The 21,746-nt window shown below is 48.1% G+C and overlaps 1 gene segment (V, D, J or C); it reads left to right on the forward strand.

Moving 5' to 3' along the window:
* The first annotated feature begins 24 nt into the window (after window positions 1–24).
* Window positions 25–21,746, forward strand: part of LOC125614677 — an 86,651-nt gene continuing 64,929 nt past the window's right edge. Inside the window, 1 exon segment of the V gene segment in view lies at window positions 25–223. Within this exon segment, the coding sequence occupies window positions 178–223 (46 nt within the window).

Consider the following 21,746-nt stretch of genomic DNA (forward strand, 5'->3'; position numbering starts at 1 on the left):
AGGAGCACAGAGGACCTGGGCAGCCTGACCTCAGCCTCTCCAGATATCAGAAGAGCCTCACCCACATGCAAATCCCTCCTCCTGCTCTGGGTTCAAAGGCCCTCTGGGCTGTGGGAGCTCCCAGCTCTCTGCTCAGACAGGGCTGAGGTCTCTGGGAAGGCAGGTGTGGTCTGGAAGATGAGGCTGCTGGGTCTTGTCCTGTGCCTGGTCACAGCTCCCCAAGGTGAGTGTCCCCAGTGTCAGACCTGGGTCCATGGGGAGGTTGTGACTGCAGGTGACTGACAGGGTGTGATTGTCCTTGTCCCCAGGTGTCCTGTGCCAGGTGCAGCTACAGGAGTCGGGACCTGGCCTGGTGAAGCCCTCGCAGACCCTGTCCCTCACCTGTGCTGTCTCTGGATTCTCCATCACAACCAGTAGTTACCGCTGGAACTGGATCCGTCAGCCCCCAGGGAAGGGGCTGGAGTGGATAGGAGGCATACGTAATGATGGTGATACTAAATACAACCCATCCCTCAAGAGCCGAGTGTCCATCTCCAGAGACACATCCAAGAACCAGTTCTCCCTGCAGCTGAGCTCCCTGACCACCCAGGACAGGGCCGCGTATTACTGTGCCAGAGCCACAGTGAGGGGACCTCAGTGTGAGCCCAGACACAAACCTCCTGCAGGGTGCCCAGGGCCAGCAGGGGGCGCTCAGCACACAGGAGCTCAGGTGCCCCCTTCAGAGCAGCAGAGGAGAGTGGATGGTTTCTCTCCAGGTGATCAGTGTCTCCCTGGATCCCATCATGGAGAATCTGGAGGTCTCTTCTGCCTCAGATCATCGCATGCTGTTCTCTTATGGAGTCAGGAGTGTCTCTCTCCACCTGTCTCAGGTCAGGCTGCACAGTACCCGTGTTAATCTGTGTGTCCATGTGTGTATATATCTGTATGTTATGTGTATGGGTGTGTGTGTTTGCAGGAGTGTTGTGTGTGTGTCTCTGTGTGACACTGTATGGGTGAGACCCCTGGAAGGCAGACACTGCTACCTTGTCACATTGCTGTCCCTGAGCTCCAGGCCTGCCCCCTGCTCCAGCAGCCAGTCCCTGGGCAGCTGCAGAGGACTCACATGGGGAAGGCTCAGCAGGCTCTCAGACACCTCCACCCACCACAGCCATGAACCTGACCCTGCCAGGTGCTCTTTACACACTGACCTGGGCTCACCCTCCCCAGGGCAGACAGCTGTCAGTTCACACCAAGGCTGCAGCCTCCTCTTCCAGACCAGAGCCCGGGATCGCAGAGTCCTCAGCCCACGTGCACACACTCACACACACACACACACTTACACACACATTCACACACACACACACTCTCTCACACACTCACACACACTCACACATACACACTCACACTTGCAATGGAGACCTGTGTCTGCTACTCAGCCTACCACACAGTGTCGTTAGTTGTCATCATAGAAACGTCCTTTGACACAGTGGTTCTCCTGGTGACTGCACAGCTGCCCTCATCTGGCCACATCTCCTCCTCATCTCTCCCTGGGGACCTCTCCCACCCTGGTTCATGGGTTGCCTGAGCCTTTCCCTGGGCAGGTGGCGTCCTGCATGTGGATGTGGTGTCCACGGGTCCTGCTGCTTCTGAGCTCCACCCAGGGACCATGGCAGTGTCTGGAGTCAGTCTGGGTGTCTGCAGGGCAGTGGGCCTCTCCTGGCCCTGGGTGGTAGAGAGCTCCCTGCTGCCTCCCACCTCACAATCCCAGAGCCCAAATGCCAGCTCTGCCAGGCTCAGGAACCTGTGCCCACCTTAGGCCTCATCTCAGTTCATTCCACAAAGTGAATTGTCTTTGACTCACTGACCTGGACACCCTCAGCTCACCTGGTCTCAGTGTGCACAGAGGGCACTGGGTATATGGACCTAGGAAGGAGCTGCTATTAGAATTTCCCCTGAAACCCAACTTACACCTGTAAGACGTCTTCATCCTGCGTCCTCAGACTGCTCCACATTATATCCTACAAACAGTTCTGAGGCCTTGGGATCTCATGGAGAAGTTTGTCACAGAGAGACCCCTCTCTTGGTGCTAATTGCTGTGACCGTCATCTTTCCCTTCCTGTGAGAACGGCCCCTGAGAAGACCCATGTAGAGGAGGTGAATGTTGTTTTGGCTCCGGGTTGTACAAGTTCAGTCAATGGTTGGCCCACTCCATTGCTCTGGGCCTGAGGGCAGACAGAGCGTCATGGAGGAAGGACACCAATGGAAAGAAGGGGCTCACCTCATGGAGGACATGGCACACAGTTTACAGTGGAGAGGAAACTCCCCAGGACACACCCCAGTGACTCCCCTCCTCCAGCCAAGCCCCACCTGCATGAAATCATCATCCATCTAGTCCATCAAACTCGGGTGGATGCACATATCAGGTTAAGATCATAATCTAATCATTCACCTCTGACTCCTCCTGCCCAAACACAGGAGGTTGGGGGACAGTCCACCTCCCACCTGCAACAGAAAGATGAGCAGAGTAGGGGAAGGGAACAGGAGGAGGGAGGGGAGGGACCCTGGAAGGGCTGGGGACTGAATTGGAACCAGTTAGAGTCCAAGCTTCTATAATAACATCAAAACACACCACGCACAGTGGTGCACGTCTGTAATCCCAGCAGCCAGGGAGGCTGAGGCAGGAGGATCACAAGTTCATAGCCAGCCTGAGCAAAAGCAAGCCACTAAGCAAGTCAGTGAGACCCTGTCTGTAAATAAAATGAAAAATAGGGCTGGGGATGTAGCTCATGGTCAAAGGCCCCTGAGTTCAATCCCCAGTACCAAAATACAAAACAAATAAAATGCAATATTATGTGTATTTATGATGAATTAATAAAAGTATTTTTTAAAAAAACTGCTTTATATATTCAGGATCCCTTTCTATTTAAACTATATTGTGAAACAGCTTTGCCAATTCTGTAACAAAGGCTATTTCCTTTAAATAGGAAGTGCACTAAAACCATAGATCTATTTGGGAATTAAAACATGTTCATGATTTTTCTATTTCTACCCCGGGACGCAGGGTTATCTTCAATTTCCTTCTCATGTTTTTTTTTTTTCTAGAATGTTTTATAAATGTCAACGTCTCTCATTAAACAGATTAATTATACACCTAAGTGCTTTGCACATGTATATATTTTTGATTCACAAATAATGTGGTTAGTCCTGTTCTTTTTCATGCCACCACCTCATGCTGCTCGCTCGTGGCAGGAAGGCCCTGGTCAGTGACAGGCTACCCTGGTTCTGCAGGGGGGGTCTGTCCTTCCCCTCCCTGTCCCCCAGCACCCTCCCCTCTTCTCAGGTCCTAACAGGATGGTGCACAGTCACACTGTCCTTCTGTCTCATTCTGCTGCTTCTCATCCTACCACTTCCTGGAGGAAGGCAGCCTGATTGTTGTTTAAATCTCTCTGTAAATAGTGCTGGGCGGTGTTTGGGTCACCTTTTGCATTGCTGTCACCAATAGGTATACTAAGTGCCATGTAAAGAGGAAACATTTATTCAGACTCACAGTTTCAGAGGTCTCAGTGCACAGTCAGCTGACTGCACAGCTCTGGTCCTAGGTGAGGGAGACCATCATGGCAGAAGGGTAACCAGCTCAGGATATGGTAACAAGGAAGCTTAGAGAGAGCTCTGCTCACCAGGGACATAATCACAAGTCCAAAAGCACACCCCCAGTGACCTACCTCCACCAACACAGCCTTCCCACATTTGGCTGCCAACCAGATGATCCACATCAGTGCATGAGTCCACTTATTAGGATCCAATGCTCAGGATCTAATCTTTCCACCTCTACAAATCCTTGCATTGCCACACAATCTCTTGGGGACACTCCATTTCTAAACCTTAGTGTTCTTCCCCAGGCCCTCAATGTTCAGGCCCATCTCACATTTCAAAATGCACTGAGCCCACCTTCAAGAGTCACCCCTGTCTTAACAGCCCCAGGGTTACCCAAAGTCCTGGTAAAAAATCTCTTCTGAGGCTTAAGGCAAACTCCTCACTGTGGGAGTAAAGTTCAAAACCAAGTTCCAGGTGTGTGATATATAAAGGTGCAGAGTCAACATCTCCAATTTGAAAGTTAGAAATGAGGCATAGAATAAAGGGATGAGAGCAAAGTTAGACCAAGGTCCAGCTGGACAAGCAGGTCCTGTAGCTCCATGTCCAGCACCTGGGGCACATGGCATCCTGTGCTTTACCCACAGGGCTGTGCTGCTCAGCTCCAGCGACCTTGCTGGGTGCAGCCTCATGGCCTCTCTCGGGGCTGGTCTCTGCTGAATTCGTGCAGTTTCCTTGGCATAAATTCCATGTTGCTGGCATCTCTTATTGGGGACTGTGCCCCTGGAGTTTCACCTTTCTCCTCACATCTCCATGCACCGTCCTCTCAGGGGCAGACCACAGGGACAGTGACCCTCCAATCTCTGGCCTTCCCCACCTTCCTTGGAGTCTTGTTGGAAGACCTGTCCCTACCTCCAGTATCCAGCAATCCTGCAGAACCTGCACCATGTGGTTGGCTCCTAGGTCTGTCACCATCTCCAGCAGTGACCAGGCCTCCTGGGACCATGGCCACAGTGGCCTCTGCCTGCCTGGGTGGCTGAGAATGGTGAAATGACTTTCTATTCCCCCTGTGCAAGCAAGGTGTCCCCGTGGTCTCTTCTCACCTTGAGCCTGAGATGGGGGTGGTCCTGCCAATTTCTGAGGTGCTGTAAAGTCATCTTTTATCTTATTTCCAGGGAGAGTATTTAGCATTTCTCTAGGGACAGTGTTGTCTTGAACAATCCCAATTTCTTGAGCCTCAGTTGCACTCACACATTTCTAACTGTACTGCAGGATTTCCACATCTTTCTGCTCTGCTCCTCCTCCTCATTATCACACTAAATGGCTAAAACCAGACAGCCTTCTCCATGCCTCTGCCTGAAGACTGTGCTGTCCTGAAAGTCTCTCTGTTATTTTAACAAGTCCATCCCTTTAAACCACCTTCACAAAAAGAATTGGGACATGAGGAAAAGTAGGCAATTCTGTGACAGAATTATGGTCTCCTCAGCTCCCACCATAAGTCCCCTCCCCCTATCAAACTCACACACAGTGGTCTGACACTTTTCCAGTGTGTGTTTGTAAATCTTTCTATAATCTTCCACAAACACCAAAAAGCTCCAAAAGCTTCTGAACCACACAACCAGGTTAGTTGCAAAGTCACCTTTTATAGATTCCTATTTCTATTTTAGTGAATATTTGCATTCCTGAGGTCAAAACACCTGTCAAGAACATGGTGTGGGATAAAAATGACTCAGTGCACCACCATCTGACTCCATTGCTCAGGACACAGTTAATGCAGAACATCATGACAGAGGTGTTGGTAGAAGGAAAGCTGCTCAGGACAGTGTCTTGAGAAGTGAGAGAGAGAGAGAGGGAGGGAGGGAGAGAGAGAGAGAGAGAGAGAGAGAGAGAGAGAGAGAGAGAGAGAGAGAGAAGCACTCCCCACATCAAAATAACACTCCAATAATCAAAAATAAACCCCTAAATATAAACGCCTCTAGGGACCTGTATCCTACAGACACATCCTAACTGTCTACATTTACCAAACCCAGTTAATCCCTGTTGGTGCATTAATCCACTGATTTATCCCAACCTTCAGGATCTGATCCTGTCACCTCTGCAAATTCTTCCAATGTCTCACACAAGAGGGTTGGAGCACCTCACATCTAAACTAAAGCTGATACTCAGCTTCCAACATGGCTCTTTGAAAGAAGTGACAGGAAGGGGACCTTCAGAGAATCCTGTACCTGTATCAGTAGATGCATGTGAGAGGGCGCAGGCTGGGGTTCTGTGCCCAAATGATAGCTGTGGCATGTCAGGGCAACAGCAGAGCAGCTGACCTTGTGGGCTCCCTGATGAAGGTCAAAGAGACAATTTAAGTGTCCAAAAGAGAATCATGGCAGTAAAAGTAGATGGCAATATTGTATTCCTAAGGTCCCTGCTAAAAGATGACACACAGAGTTCCTGGTGCAATCCCCAATGTGTGCCTTTCCAGACTGGAGGTCACATGTGCAGTCCACCTCCTCAGGGTCTCATGGTGAGGAGGGCTGGTCTGGGCTTTGTGTGCCACCACCACTCTCAGGAGATCTCACCACAATCCAGGACTCAGTGACTTGTGGCCATGGAGGGCAAGTCACAGAGTGACTCCCCACCAAGGGCAGAATCCACAGGATCAGCTGCTCCTGCAGGACCTCGTCTCTCCACAGGAAAAGGCAAGAACCAGGCCTGAGTGCTCTGCCCACAGTGCTAGGAGTGGACCCAGGTGAGCAGGGTCTACACCCCACTGAATCACAGTGTGTGCAGCTAGTGAGCACCAACCCTCCCAGGGACGTCCTTGTCACCACACAGTCCAGAGCAAGGTACATGGAGAAATGTGGAGCTCAGTCATGAGTCACTCAAAGTCCTCCAGCACCTGATGAGCTTTGGGTCTAAGGGAATCTGCTGTGAATGACATAGATTGCAACATTCAGATGTTCCATCAAACTCTGGAACCCCAAAGCTGACATGAGCTTATGGTAACTGCACATGTATTAGAATCATAATTCTGTAACTTAGGGTAAGATATAGGTGTGTATAGCCTGCACTTCTGTGATCTGTTCACACACACACACACACACACACACACACACACAGCCATTACCCTATGTCCTCTGGGAGGTGAGCCTAGTCACCAGTTTCCAAAGCCCTCTGTCATGTGTGGATACATCCTGCTTCCTGGAAAGTCCCACCACATATCGCTTTGGAATGAGGGCTCCCTGGACCTGGTGACATGCACCCCAGGAAGTTGATGGACCTTCCTGAGGGCACAGCCAGCAGTCTCCCCCAGAGAGAGGTGTCTGGCCCTCCCTCCACATCCTTGACACAAGCCTCCCCACAGCAGATGCACAATGAGGCCCCAGGTTGAACCACAGACCTGCACATCACATTCAGGGTCTTCTCCAGCTGGAAGGGGTTTTCTAGGATGGGAACCTGCTCTGGGGAATGTAGAACATCCTGGTCCTTCTTCCTTTTTCTGGAGGCTCCCAGATGTGAGGTCTCGGGGACTCAGGGAGGAAGACATGGGGCAGCTACATCTGAGTTCATGACTCACTCTGGTTCTCTGTCCCCAGGGTCCTCTCCCAGGTGCAGCCACAGGAGACAGGACCCAGGTGGTGAGCTCTCCAAGACATTGTCCCTAACCTGGATGTCTCTGGATTCTCCATCACCAGTGGTTACTGCTGGAGGTTCATCCATCAGCCTCCTGGGGTGGGGCAGCTGTGAATGGGGCTCACTGATGGTAATGGAGGCACAACTTATAACCCCTCCCTGAAGAGTGGAGTCTCCATGTGCAGAGACCATGTAAGGACCAGTTCTCCCTACAGTTGAGATCTGTGACCGACAAGGATGTGGCTGTGTATGACTGTGCAGGACCACAGTGAGGGTGTTGTAGGGACAAATGAGGCAAGGCACCGACGATAGCAGGAAACAGTTTTATTTGGTTGCAGCCAGGTTCAGAGGGCACAGCTTTTGCTGTAATCAATCAATCCCCTGAACCCCGAGTTCAGGTAGTTTCAGAGTTTTATACCCAGTGTGTAAGGGGAGGGGCTCAGAAGTTCACAGTTTGCAGAAGTTCACATAAAAGCAGCTTTTTTCCCACTGTTCTGGGCAAGTTAACTCTTCAAGGACCACACCTGGGAAGGGGGGAGCTTCTTCTCCCCTTTTTATTCTCCCCCTGCCAGCTGTTACCATGGAGCCCAGTTGATAACTTCTCTTATCTTAAAAGTGTAGACATCTCTGTGAAGCTCAGCTCAGGGCAGAGGCCTTGTTTGCACATTTCTTCAAAGTACTATAGTGGATATGTTTGTGAAAACTAGTAAGAGGTGTCCAGCACCTGGAGTGCTGATATCTTCTCAGCCAGTGGCCAAGTAAACAGGGAGACACAAAAATAGGAAGTTTATCTACATGGAACCCTTTTGCAGAGACTCTTTTGCTGACAGTCCTAAAATCAGTCTGGGTGAAGATTTCTGGAGAGGTAGAGTTAAGACTTTTCAGTGGAGAAAGGGGGTACCACTTCAAGAGTACTCCAGGGTGACCCTAAGCACAAGCCTCCCTGCTTGGTAGTGAAGAGCAAACAGGGACATTAGGACCAGCAGGGAGCTCAGGACCAGCAGGGGATCAGAATCAGTAGCAGAAAATCAGGAGCAACTTGGGAAACTCAGACCAGGGGTGGAGCTCAGGACAAGCAGGTGTCTGGGGAACCATGAGGGACAGGAAGGGACCAAGGAGCAGGTGCAGAGAGGAAGCTGGGAGTGAGGGGCTTCCTGTAGGCCTGTGGGGTTTCCTCTCCTTATCTACCTTATAGAACCTCAGAGACCCTGCAATGCACCTGCTGTGGAGGACCTGGGAATGTCCAAGCCCGTGGCATGGAGCAGACTCTTTGTCAAATTTTCCTGCATTTATAAGTACATGTTATCTTCATCTCATTCTTATGAATTTCTCTGAGAGGCAAACACCCCTTGTACACAACTGAAAGTAGACTGCAGTCTGCACAACTCAAGGGCCTTTGGAGAATGGAAGCATCAGAGTCATTACCCTCATCTGAAGGTCAGTCTGCTGTGTTGTCATCAAGAGGGGCAGCTGCATGCAGGACTCTGTGTCTCTGATTAAGAATGAGGGCCTCATGCCTGTCCTCGTGGTCTGAGGACTTCCAACCTTTCTGCTGCACCATTGAACAGTCCTGGGGAGGCAGGAGCAGAGGTCTGGGTGCCTGAGCATGGCCTGTTGGTCAGCTCAAGACACGTAGTCCACTCATCAGCCCACACTCTCCCTCCTGGGAGGAGAGCCCTCCTGATCCCTCCTGCTGGCTCTGCTGGGTCTGCAGGGTGAGCGTGCTGCCCTCAGTCACCCTCTGGGTGACAACAGACAAGTCCTCCTGTGTCAGCCATGGCCATGTGCCTCTTGTCTCAGCCCCTCCCTCTCCTGACCTTGCTCACCACCACAGCCACTGTCCAGCTCTGCCCCTGTGAGGCCAGCTTCTTACATTGACAGGAGACTGAGGCCAGGAAGAGGCTGTCCTTCAGGCCTGGCCTTTTCTCCTAGCACTGTAACCTAAATTGGATTCCTCAGCTGTGCACCCCTGTGGCAAGTGCCTGAGGCCACCAACACATGAAGAGGAGCTTTCCTTTGGCTCCTGACTTCCAGTGCTCTAGTCCATGAAGAGAGGAGTGCACTGCATTCACACCTTTCCTGGGTGTGCCAGGGGCAATGCAGAGAGCCCACTGTGGGGACAGCCACTCCCCTAGTTTGAAGGACTCCAAAGGGAGGGAAGCAGAGATGGGGTCTGACAGTCCCTTTGCAGGGCATGTCCACAGTGATTTACAGATATTCCATGAGTACCAATGTCCTAAGGGATCCCCACTCACCCAAAACTCAAGGGGCTGAAGAACAACCTTAGCACATGGAATTTTGAGAGGACAATTATGCACATTAATTGTTCTATCCCTGGACACAAAGCTCTCATGTCCATCTCATAATGCAGACACATTCAGTCCTCATCCTTGAGTCCCTAAAGGCACAAATACTTCAGCTTAGCTCAGAAGTCCAGTCCACAGACTCCAAAAGATTCAGGAAAATCCTACTGTAGGCCTTAAAATCAAAGAGGGCTTCCATGCTCCCAACTTTTAAGGAGGGCTCTCAGCAGCCCCACCAAACAGCCAAACTGGACATAGCCCCCTGGCCTCCTGCTTAGTGAGCCTGGCCTGCAACTTCCTGAGCAACTGCTGCTCAATGCTGGCTCCTCTGATCCAGGGGTCTCCACAGCAACACTGGCTTCATCTCAACGCCCCATGCATTACCTGCCAGGGCTGCCATCAGGGGCTCTGACCCTAACACCATCTGACCTCCCAGCCCTTCCTTTCAAGTATCCATGTAAGCCTCCATGACCCTGGAGCTCTCACAGTCTGCCACCTGCAAAGCCAGCATGGTGTGGCTGAGGACAAGGTCACCCTCAGCAGGGAGCAGGTCCTGGCCTCCCTTGAACCAGGGCTGGGAACCTCTGAGCCCCTTGCTGGCTGAACAGGGGAAACCATGCCCTGGGCAGTCCTGGGTCAGGAGCCCAGAGCTCTCTCCCACAGGCCCTGCCCTGGAGGGTCTTTCAGATCCTCATCTCTGCCTCTGAGCTGGGGAAGCTGGGCCTTGTTGATCCCTGGGATCCTGAAACCACCCTCCATCCTCTGGGTGCAAAGCCCTGGGCTGCTCCCAGTGGAGCTGCGGGCTTCCCCCTCCTGGCCACAGCTCCTGGGCAGCACCACAAGTGTGCTGCTCTCCTGGTCAAACTGCAAATCACCAGCTCTGCCTGCACTGCCCCTCTCTGCCCCTCCCTGTCCTGCACATGGCCTGACATCAGTCAGGGGGTCACACGCCAGGGCCTCACCTGTGCCCTTGAGATTGTCCAGCCACAGTCTGCTCCAAGTGTGGGATGATCCAAGTGTGGGATCATCCATGAAATGGAACTCAGAGGACCTCACTACATGTATCCACCATGGGGCAGTCATGTTCATGGTGAGAGCAAAGCCCAAATACTCAACTTGCTCTTGCCAGATATGATCTGCTGGACACATTGAACCAACACACCTGCTTCTATGTGTAATTTTACATTTAGACCATTGAATTAACAGTGAACCTTCCATCATATGATTTTTTTTTGTATTTAGTAAATAAATTAAGATAATGGAAAACAAGAACAAATTGAAGAAATTCCTAAATGCTCCTCTGCCCACCATACTGCCCGTGACACATCCATCTGCTCTCAGAGCTGCCCTACCTGGGCCTCCACCCAGAGCTGCTATATAGCAGGAGCACATGCAAATAGGGCCTCCCTCTGCTCATGAAAACCAGCCCACCTGACCCTGCAGCTCTGCACAGGAGCCCAGCCCTGGACTCCCAGCTCAGCCCACTCAGTGATCAGGACTGAACACAGCTGCTCACCATGGAGAGTGTGCTCAGCTGGGTTTTCCTGGTGGCTGTTTTCAAAGGTAATGAATGGAGAACCAGAGACCCTCAGTGTGTGAGTGGACAGGAGTGAGAGGAAGAATGGATGAGTGACAGTGTCCTGACCAGGCTGCCTCTGTGTTTGCAGGTGTCCAGTGTGAGGTGCAGCTGGTGGAGTCTGGGGGAGGCCTGGTGCGGCCTGGGGGTTCCCTGCGACTCTCCTGTGCAGCCTCTGGATTCACCTTCAGTGACTACTGGATGCACTGGGTCCGCCACGCTCCAAGGAAGGGGCTGGAGTGGATCTCATTCATTAGTGAGCGTAGTCTTTACATAAACTATGCCGACTCTGTGAAGGGCCTACTCACCATCTCCAGAGACAACTCTAAGAACACACTGTACCTGCAAATGAGCAGTCTGAGAACCAAGGACACAGCCACCTATTACTGTGCTAGAGACACAGTGAGGGGACCTCAGTGTGAGCCAAGACACAAACCTCCTGCAGGGCACCCAAGGCCAGCAGGGGGAGTACAGCACACAGGGAGCTCAGGGTCAGCCAGGAGCAAGAGCACAGTGGGTTTGAGGGCTGGTTTCCTGCATCTGGGGGCCTCTCTGTTTACCAGCTTTCCAGGGGAGCTCGGTGGCCTTGTGGTCTATGCTTATTTTTGATTTGTCTGAAGGTAATTATCCTGTTTCTGTGATTTTTTTCTTTTAAAATAGTGTTTTACTTTAAATAATATTGTAAATAAAATAGTACATCTTACATATATTGATTGGGATACGTTTTGACATTATCACATTCATTCATTGAATATAAAAGCCCTTGGTCTGTCCCAGTACCTCCTCTGTCCTTCCTCCGTTACTCCTCAGTTACTTTACCCCCCTAAGTTTTATTCCATATTTTTATACTTTTTAATTAAATTATCACTATGTGTATGCATATCTACATGAGAAACTCACTGTGGAACACACTACATGTGCAGGACTCACACGTGTGCAGAACTGGCCATTCACATCTGCTCACTTCACTCCTGGCTCCACCAAATTTCTGTCCTTCCTCCCTCACCCTTAGTGACCTCTGTCTTGTCCACTGATGTCTTCTATTTCCTTGGGTTCTACTTGCCTTTATATTCCTTATTTGTTCTAGATTCTATATAAGGGAGAAAACACTCAACCCTGACTTCCTGACATTTCATATTTCTCCTGCCCTAATGTTCTCCAGCTCCATCCATTCACCATCATCTCACTCATCCTAATGTCGGAGTAGCTCACTGTTGTATACAACCCAGATTCCCACCCTAATGTTCATGGACCCAGCTGAGACGCACTGAAGAAAAGCCCTAAACCTGACCACAATGTGAAAACATACAAAAACTCACTGTGTATATATGCCACATTTATTTTTTATCCATGCATCTACTGAAGGGCATCTAGATTGGCTTCACAGTTTAGCTATTGTGAATTGTGTTTCTATAAACATTGATGTGGCTGTGTCCCTGTAGTATGCTGTTTTTAAGTCCTTTGGGTATATACCCAGGAGAAGGATAGTGAGGTCAAATGGTGGTTCCATTCCCAGATTTCCAAGGAATCTCCATACTGTTTTCCAAATTGGATGCACCAATTTGCAGTTCGACCAGTAATGTACGAGTGTACCTTTTCCTCACATCATCACCAACACTTATTGTTGTTTGTCTTCATAATAGCTGCCATCTGACTGGAGCGAGATGATATCTTAGAGTGGTTTGACTTGCATTTCTCTTATTACTACAGATGATGAGCATTTTTTCATATATTTATTGATTGGTTGTATATCCTTTTCTGAGAAGTATCTATTCATGTCCTTGGCCCATTTATTGATTGGGTTATTTGTTTTCTCAGTGTTTAGCTTTTTTAGTTCTTTGTATGCCCTAGAGATTGTGCTCTATCTGATGTGTGGAATTTTACTTGGCATTAAAAAAGAACAAAATCATGGCATTTGCAGGTAAATGGATTGTGTTGGAGAAGAAAATGCTAAGTGAAGTCAGCCAATCCCTAAAAAACTAATACATAATGTTTTCTCTGATATAAGGAAGTTGACTCATAGTGGGATTGGGAGGGAGAGTATGGGAGGATTAGATGAATTCTAGATAGGAAAGAGGGGTGGGAGGGAAAGGGAGGGGGCAGGGATTAGCAAGGATGGTGGAATGTGATGGACATCATTATACAAAGTACATGTATGAAGACTTGAATTGGGTGTCAACATCCGTTATATATAAAGAGAGATACAAACATTGTGGTATATATGTGTATTAAAATTGTAATGCAAAATCAAACAGAAAAAGAATAGTGTTACCTTCGATTAGGTAGAGAGAAGTTAAAGGAGGGGAAGGCAGGGGATTTGGGGATAAGAAAGGTAGTAGAATGAAACAGACATTATTACTTTATGTTTGTATATGATTGTATGACCAATGTGATTCTACAATATGTATACTCAGAAAAGTGAGAAATTATATCCCATCTATGTATGATACACCAAAGTATATAAGTGCATTCTACTGTCATGTATAACTAATTAAAACAAATAAAAATTTGTTGTGTGTGAGCTGCCTCCATCACCATGAGCTCGGTGACATCCACACCCCACAGCCAGGCCCCCAAAGTCAAAGGTACCCACTCCTCCTGCATCTGCGCATGGCCTGTGCACAGGGGTGAGTTGAGTGAGATATTGGGGAGAAAGGGGATCCCTTGGCAAAGACCCAGGATAAAGCATGGACTGTGGGAACTGCAGGTCTGCTCTGCCACTGGCCTCAGGACCCTGAAGACACACTGTGTCCAGGGACATTGTGACCCCACCTTGCTGTGGGTTGCCTCCAAGCCTGAGAAGCCCCAGGACACCTAACATCTGGGAGGCAGCATGGAGCCTGCCTGGGTTTCCAGCCACTGTGGCTGCATTGCAGGGTCACAGAGAGGGACACCTGGGTTTTTTCCCTGCTCATGTCAGTGCCCACTGTCCTGAGTCCAGCTCCACCCTGGGTGAGGATGAGCAGTGGCAGTGTTTATATACAGGTTGTCAAAGGTACTCCTGGTTCATTTCAGAATATTAAATGACTGAGAGTATTTTAAAAATATGTGCTGGATGAGAGCTAGGCACTGATTTTAGTTATGAAATTTCATAATATTAAATTTGGTAACAATGTTTGTCACTTCTATTTCTATCATTAATAATTTCATGTTTTTATTTTTTATTATTTTATTTGTACATGATAAAAATAAATTTTTTGTGGTTTGTTTTGATGCAATTATAGATGCATACATAATTTTATAGCAGAGCAATATTTCCTCTGTATCTTGTATATTTTAAATTTCTCTACCTGTCATCATCTCCTCGATTTATTATATATGTTTTGTCATACTAAATGCAAATACAATGTGTTTCCTTTGTTGTATGGCTATGATGTCCTTATAAATGCCTAACTAATAATTGTACACTGTACAAATGTTGGTGTCTTAATTAACAAAAAACATATCGCTTCTGCATTCGGATGGCATTTTCTGAGGGGTTAATTTTCCCAAATGGTTTGGTTTCTGTCTCCTTTTCCTCAGGACACATTAGAACTTGTGTCCTGGGGGTCTCACTCAGCTTCTTCCAGCTCCAGGTAGGTGCAGGATCACTTTAACTAAACATGATGCTGCTCATTTGCAGACACACTATGTTTGATAGCTTAAGCCTGCTTTTCTGAGTATAATATTTGGTCTTATATAAATCAGACATATGACTTGAGACATTAATACATTTTAAAGGACCTGAAAAGTACTGATGTCTTGTATGCTGTTGTCTTTCTCATGTGAGGGTGCTTGATCACCAACATCACTAAGAATGTCAGCATCTCTCTCCATCAGTCAACAGCTGGTCATTCCAGGTGTATTTTCACACTTACACTGAAACCTAGCTCTAGTGAGGCAGAGGACAACACCCTGACACAGGGGTCCCAGGCGCCATGATGGGTCCCAGGCTGTGCACACCCAGCTGTCCATCACCTGTCCCTTCTTGGTGAGGGGAGCCCACCAGCTGCTCTGCCCCAGTCACTATGAAGCACAGCCTGGCTGTGGGCCACAGGTGCCCTGTGAGCTGCAGAGCCCCAAGACAAGGCCCTCTCTGCACGTGGCCCTCATCACCCATCCTCACCCTCGCCCTCCCTGCACCTTCCCATCTCCAAAGGCCACTGTCCTCTCTCTTTCCAGGACCTGCTGCAGTAGCTTCCCCACATGAGTGATGGTGTGGTGATGGTCTCCCTCTGCCTTACCCATTTCAGCTAGGTCCATGTGTTCCAGGGCCATTCCCAGAGCCAGTAGGGACAGGATGCCATTCCTGTTGTCTAACTTTATTCTTCCCCTGGGGACAGCATATTTTCCACATCTCATTTAAAGGACAACTTGGTGATCATGAAAAGGTCCTCAAAACACATGGAACTTTAGTTAAGGGCAGGCCTCATATACTTCACTTCCCACCTGATGTGCACACTGGGCAGAGGTCCTGTCCCCAAGCCTCAGGCTGACCCACACCATGTTTCTGCTGACCTCAGGCCACACTGCACAGGCGCTGGGCAGCCTGACTGCTACTCTCCACTCTGGCCCTGCAGCTGGCTGACCAACACTGCTGGGCCTTAAATGTCATGCTCCCAGGCTCCACTAGCATGGCATATGGGGACTGTAGGGACCACACCTACAAAGCTCTGCCTTAACCGAGGCCGACCCAGGGCATCCCCTGGAATGCAGGTGGAGAATGACCCATCTCCACAATCTGGCACCCTGTGTGCCTGCAGAATGAGCTTCATGGGTGCTGCCAGGTTAGCTCCTTGGTGACTACTTCAGGTCCCAGATGATAGCAGGCACAAACCAACCCTTTACCCAGTCACAGGGCTGTGTCCACACCTTTAGATGTTCACTATGACCACCTCAGGCCCCAGCACCAGTGTGGCTGAGTCCAGTCTGTGCTGCTCTGAGCAGCTCCTGAGGCTGAGGGTTCACAAGGAGAGAGCTGTGCTGCAGCAAGTTCTGGAGACCAGGGTGCAAACACCCAGGTGCTGCTCCTGACCAGGGCTCCTGAGGCTGCAGCACCACATGGCAGGAGGCAGGAGGCAAAGAGAGGCAGATGGGGCTGGACACCCTGAGTGGTGCTGTGTCACACTGAGGCTCAGGGTGTCAGGAAGACTCTACCAGCCCTAGGGGAATCCAGGTGACCAGGACCAGGGTTTCAGTTGTCCTCTACATTCTGGAACCATGTGGACATGTGAAGAGTGACAGGGCAGCAGTATTGAGGGCATGTGGCTGTGATTCTAGGAAGATTCCAAGACACTTGATCCAGACAGAGAGTCCCTACTTCCCCTGGGTCTTAAGGGCACAGGAGGAGGACAGGGGGCCTGGATCACAGATGACATATTATATAGACCAAGCCCATGTAGACACTGGCTGGTCCTTCTCCCAGGTCCCTCACAAGAGTTGCATATATGTGGCCAACTGTGGACACAGCTCATGACAACTGAAAATAAGAACAGAGCCTGGGTTTCTCCCTGCCCACACTTGCACCCTGTGCGCACCACGGATGGAAGCAGCATGTGTACCTGAGGGCTCTGTGCCAATTGGATGCTCCTGAGCTGAAGGAGGCCCTCAGAGGGAGGCACAGCCTTCCCACTGCAGGGAGCCTCTGAGGCCCTCAGCTGGATGCCTCCCTGGAGAGCAGGTGGCAGCAGAGGGGAGAAGACACACAGCACATTTCCAATGCAGGACGGTTCTGAGGATCTCACCAGGTGTGTGCATCTGGGAGCTGGAGGAGGGTCAGAGGAGCCATTGTGTCCAGGGTGAGAGCAAAAGCCCAGATACTTGGTCACTCTTGTCACACACGAGCTGTTGGACAGTGAACCAGCACTCATTCTTCTGTGTATTATTTTACATTTGCATCAGGGTATTAACACTGATACCTCCATCATATGATTTTGTGTTTATATTAAATAAATTAAGATTATGTTCAATAAGATCATAGCAGAAGCAATTGTACCTTCCTGAATTCTCCTCTGCCCACCATGCTGCCCCATGACACTCCCATCTGCTCTCAGAGCTGCTCTACCTGGGCCTCCACCCAGAGCTGCTATATAGCAGGAGCACATGCAAATAGGGCCTCCCTCTGCTCATGAAAACCAGCCCACCTGACCCTGCAGCTCTGCACAGGAGCCCAGCCCTGGACTCCCAGCTCAGCCCACTCGGTGACCAGGACTGAACACAGCTGCTCACCATGGAGAGTGTGCTCAGCTGGGTTTTCCTGGTGGCTGTTTTCAAAGGTAATGAATGGAGAACCAGAGACCCTGAGTGTGTGAGTGGACAGGAGTGAGAGAGAGAGTGGATGAGTGACAGTGTCCTGACCAGGCTGCCTCTGTGTTTGCAGGTGTCCAGTGTGAGGTGCAGCTGGTGGAGTCTGGGGGCGGCCTGGTGCAGCCTGGGGGTTCCCTGCGACTCTCCTGTGCAGCCTCTGGATTCACCTTCAGTAGCTACTGGATGCACTGGGTTCGCCAGGCTCCAGGGAAGGGGCTGGAGTGGGTTGGAGAAATTAACCCAAGTGGTGGTACAACAAACTATGCCAACTCTGTGAAGGGCCGATTCACCATCTCCAGAGAGAACTCCAAGAACACACTGTACTTGCAAATGAGCAGTCTGAGAGCTGACGACACTGCCACCTATTACTGTGCTAGAGACACAGTGAGGAGACCTCAGTGTAAGCCCAGACACAAACCTCTTGCAGGGCGCCTAGGGCCAGCAGGGGGCACTCAGCACACAGGAGCTCAGGTGCCCCCTTCAGAGCAGCATAGGAGAGTGGATGGTTTCTCTCCAGGTGATCAGTGTCTCCCTGGATCCAATTATGAAGAATCTGGAGGTCTCTTCTGCCTCAGATCATCCCATGCTCTTCTCTTACGGAGCCAGGAATGTCTCTCTCCCCATCTATCTCAGGTCAGGCTGCACAGTACACGTGTTAATCTTTGTGTCCCTATGTGTATATATTTGTGTTTTTTTTCAATCTGTTTTATTTTTTTAAATATATGACCAAAAATGCATCACAATTTTTATGACACATATGGAACAATTTTTCATACCTCTGTTTGTATGTAAAGTATATTCACACCAATTCATGTCTTCATACATGTACTTTGGATAACATTGACTATCACAGTCCACCATCCTTGCTAATCCATGCCCCCTCCCTTTCCCTACCACCCTCTTGCCTAATTAGAATTCATCCATTCCTCCCATGCTCCCCCTCCCTACCACACTATGAGGCAGCCTTCTTATATTAGAGAAAACATTCAGCATTTATTTTTCTGGGATTGGTTCACTTAGCATTGTCTTCTCCAATGCTATTTACCTTCAAATGCCATGGCTTTTTTCTCTTTTATTGATGAGTAAAATTCCATTCTGTGTATATGTCACATTTTTTTAAATCCATTCATCCACTGAAGGACATCTAGGTTGGCTCCACAGTTTAGCTAATGTGAATTGTGCTGCTATAAACATTGATGTGGCTGTGTCCCTGTAGTATGCTGTTTTTAAGTCCTTTAGGTATAGACCCAGGAGAGTGATAGCTGGGTCAAATGGTGGTTCCATTCCCAGCTTTCCAAGGAATCTCCATACTGCTTTCCAAATTGACTGCACCAATTTACAGTCCCACCAGCAACATATGAGTGTACCTTTTCCCCACATCCTCCCCAGCATTTGTTGTTTGTCTTCAAAACAGCTGCCATTCTGACTGGAATGAGATGAAATCTTAGAGTAGTTTTGATTTACATTTCTCTAATTTCTAGAGATGATGAACATTTTTTCATATATTTGTTGATTGATTGAATATCCTCTTCTGAGAAGTGTCTGTTCAGGTCCTTGGCCCATGTATTTACTGGGTTATTTGTTTTTTTGGTGTTTAGCTTTTTATGTTCTTTATATACCCTAGAGATTACTGCTCTGTCTGATGTGTGAGGGGTAAAAATTTGCTCCCATGATGTAGGCTCTCTGTTCACCTCACAGATTGTTTCTTTTGCTGAGAAGAAACTTTTAGTTTGGTTTCATCCCGTTTATTGATTCTTGGTTTTAATTCTTGTGCTATAGGAGTCTTATTAAGGAAGTTGGGGCCTAATCTTGCATGATGGAGATTAAGGCCTACTTTTTTTTCCTATTAGATGTAGGGTTTCTGGTTTAATTACTATGTCCTTGATCCATTTTGAGTTAACTTTTGTGCATGGTGAGAGATAGGGGCTTAATTTAATTTTGTTGCATATGAATTTCCAGTTTTCCCAGCACTGTTTGTTGAAGATGCTATCTTTTCTCCAATGCATGTTTTTGGCACCTTTGTCTAAGATAAGTGTAGTTTCTCTGTGTCCTCTATTCTGTACCATTGGTCTACCAGTCTGTTTTGGTGCCTATACCATGCTGTTTTTTTTTCCCACTATTGTTCTGTAGTATAGTTTAAGTTCTGGTATAGTGAGACCACCTGCTTCACACTTCCTGCTAAGGATTGCTTTAGCTATTCTGGGTCTTTTATTTTTCCAGATGAATTTCATGATTGCTTTTTCTTTTCTATGAGGAAAAGAATTGCATTAAATCTATATAGTGCTTTTGGAAATATGGTCATTTTGATAATAGTAATTCTGCCTATCCAAGAGCAAGATAGATCTTTTCATATTCTAAGGTATTCTTTGATTTCTCCTTTAGGGTTCTGTAGTTGTTATTGTATGGATCTTTCAGTGCTTTCAGTAAGTTGATTCCCAAGTATTTTATGTTTTTGAGGCTATTGTAAATGGCATAATTTTCCTTATTTCCTTCTTAGAGGATTTGTCACTGATATACGGAAATGCCTTTGATGTATGAGTGTTGATTTTATAACCTGCTACTTTGCTGAATTTTTTTACTAGTTCTAGAAGTTTTCTGGTGGAGATTTTTGGGTCTTCTAGGTATAGAATCATATCATCAGCAAATAGTGTTGATTTAAGTTCTTATTTTCCTATACATATCTCTTTAATTTCTCTCATCTGTCTAATTTCTCTGGCCAGTGTTTCAAGGACTATGTTAAATACAAATGGTAAAAGAATGCTTCCCTGTCTTGTTCCAGGTTTTAGAGGGAATGACTTCAATTTTCCTCCATTTATAATGATGCTGGCCTGGGGCTTAGCACAGATAGCCTTTACGATGTTGAGTTATTTTCCTGTTATCCCTAGTTTTTATAGTGTTTTGAACATAGAGTGCTGTATTTTGTCAAATGCTTTTTCTGCATCTATTGAAACGATAATATGATTCTTATATTTAAATCTATTGATGTCATGAATTACATTTATTGATTTCCATATGTTGAACCAACCTTGCAATCCTGGAATGAATCCCACATGATTATGTTGCATGATCTTTTTGATATGTTTTTGTATTCGATTTGCCAGAATTGTATTGAGAAGTTTTGCATCTATGTTCATTAGAGGTATTGGTTTGAAGTTTTCTTTCTTTGATGTGACTTTGCCTGATTTTGGAATCAGGGTAATATTGGCCACATAGAATGAGTTTGGCAGTACTTCTTCTTTTTTATTTCCTGAAATAAATTGAAGAGTGTTGGTTTTAGTTCTTCTTTAAAGGTCTTGTAGAACTCAGCTGTGTAACCATCCAGTTCTGGGCTTTTCTTTTGTTGGTACTCTTTTGTTGGGATCTTCTATTTCATCACTTGATATTGGTCTGTTTAAATTGTGTGTATCGCGGCAGAACAGGCGCAGCGGCCTGCTGAGAGGCAGAGCCGCCCCCTCCCCACGCGCCTGCAAGGTAGACGGAACTGTGACCACTCACAGAACAGGCCAGACCTGCAACCGACAGACAGAACAGGCCCAACGGCCTGCGGAAGGGTAGAGCTGCCCCCCCCCGCGCCTGCAAGGTAGACGGACCTGCGACCCACCGGCAGGACAGGCCCAGAGGCCTGCAGAGGGACAGTGCCGCTGCCTGCGCCTGCAAAGTAGGCAGAACTGCGACCACCAACAGAACAAGCCTAGCGGCCAGCAGAGGGGCAGAGCCGCCACCCGCTCCTGCAAGGTAGGCGGACCTGCTACTGAACGGCAGAAGAGGCCCAGCGGCCTGCCGGCGTGGTAGGCACATTGCCCCAATTGGAGGAGGGGCAGAGCCGCCGCCCGCGCCTGCAAGGGAAACTTTGCAACTATACAAGACCAATATAAATATATGGGGGAAAATTCAATAGCACAACAGTTTCACCAAGCAGAAAGAAACGCGAACAGTATGAAGAGACAAGGAAAGAAAGGACCACAAGCAATGCAGGTCAACTCAACATTAGAAGAGGTAATATCTGCAGCAGATGGAATGTCAGATAAAGAATTCAGGATATACATGCTTCAGATGATCTGGAGTCTCAAGGAAGACATCAGACAGCAAAATCAGACAATGAAAGACCACTTCAACAATGAATTACATAAACAAATCCAAGAAGCAAAAGACCAAATATACAGGGAGATAGAGGTTATAAAAAACAAACAAACAGAAATCCTAGAAATGCAGGAAGCAATAAACCAACTTAAAAACTCAATTGAGAATACTACCAGCAGAGTAGAACACTTAGAAGATAGAACATCAGACAATGAAGATAAGGTATTTCAACTTGAAAAGAACATAGACAGCTCAGCAAGACTGTTAAGAAACCATGAGCAGAACATCCAAGAAATATGGGATAACAT

Source organism: Marmota marmota, unplaced genomic scaffold, assembly GCF_001458135.2.
Source record: "Marmota marmota marmota unplaced genomic scaffold, marMar, whole genome shotgun sequence".
NCBI lineage: Eukaryota > Metazoa > Chordata > Mammalia > Rodentia > Sciuridae > Marmota > Marmota marmota.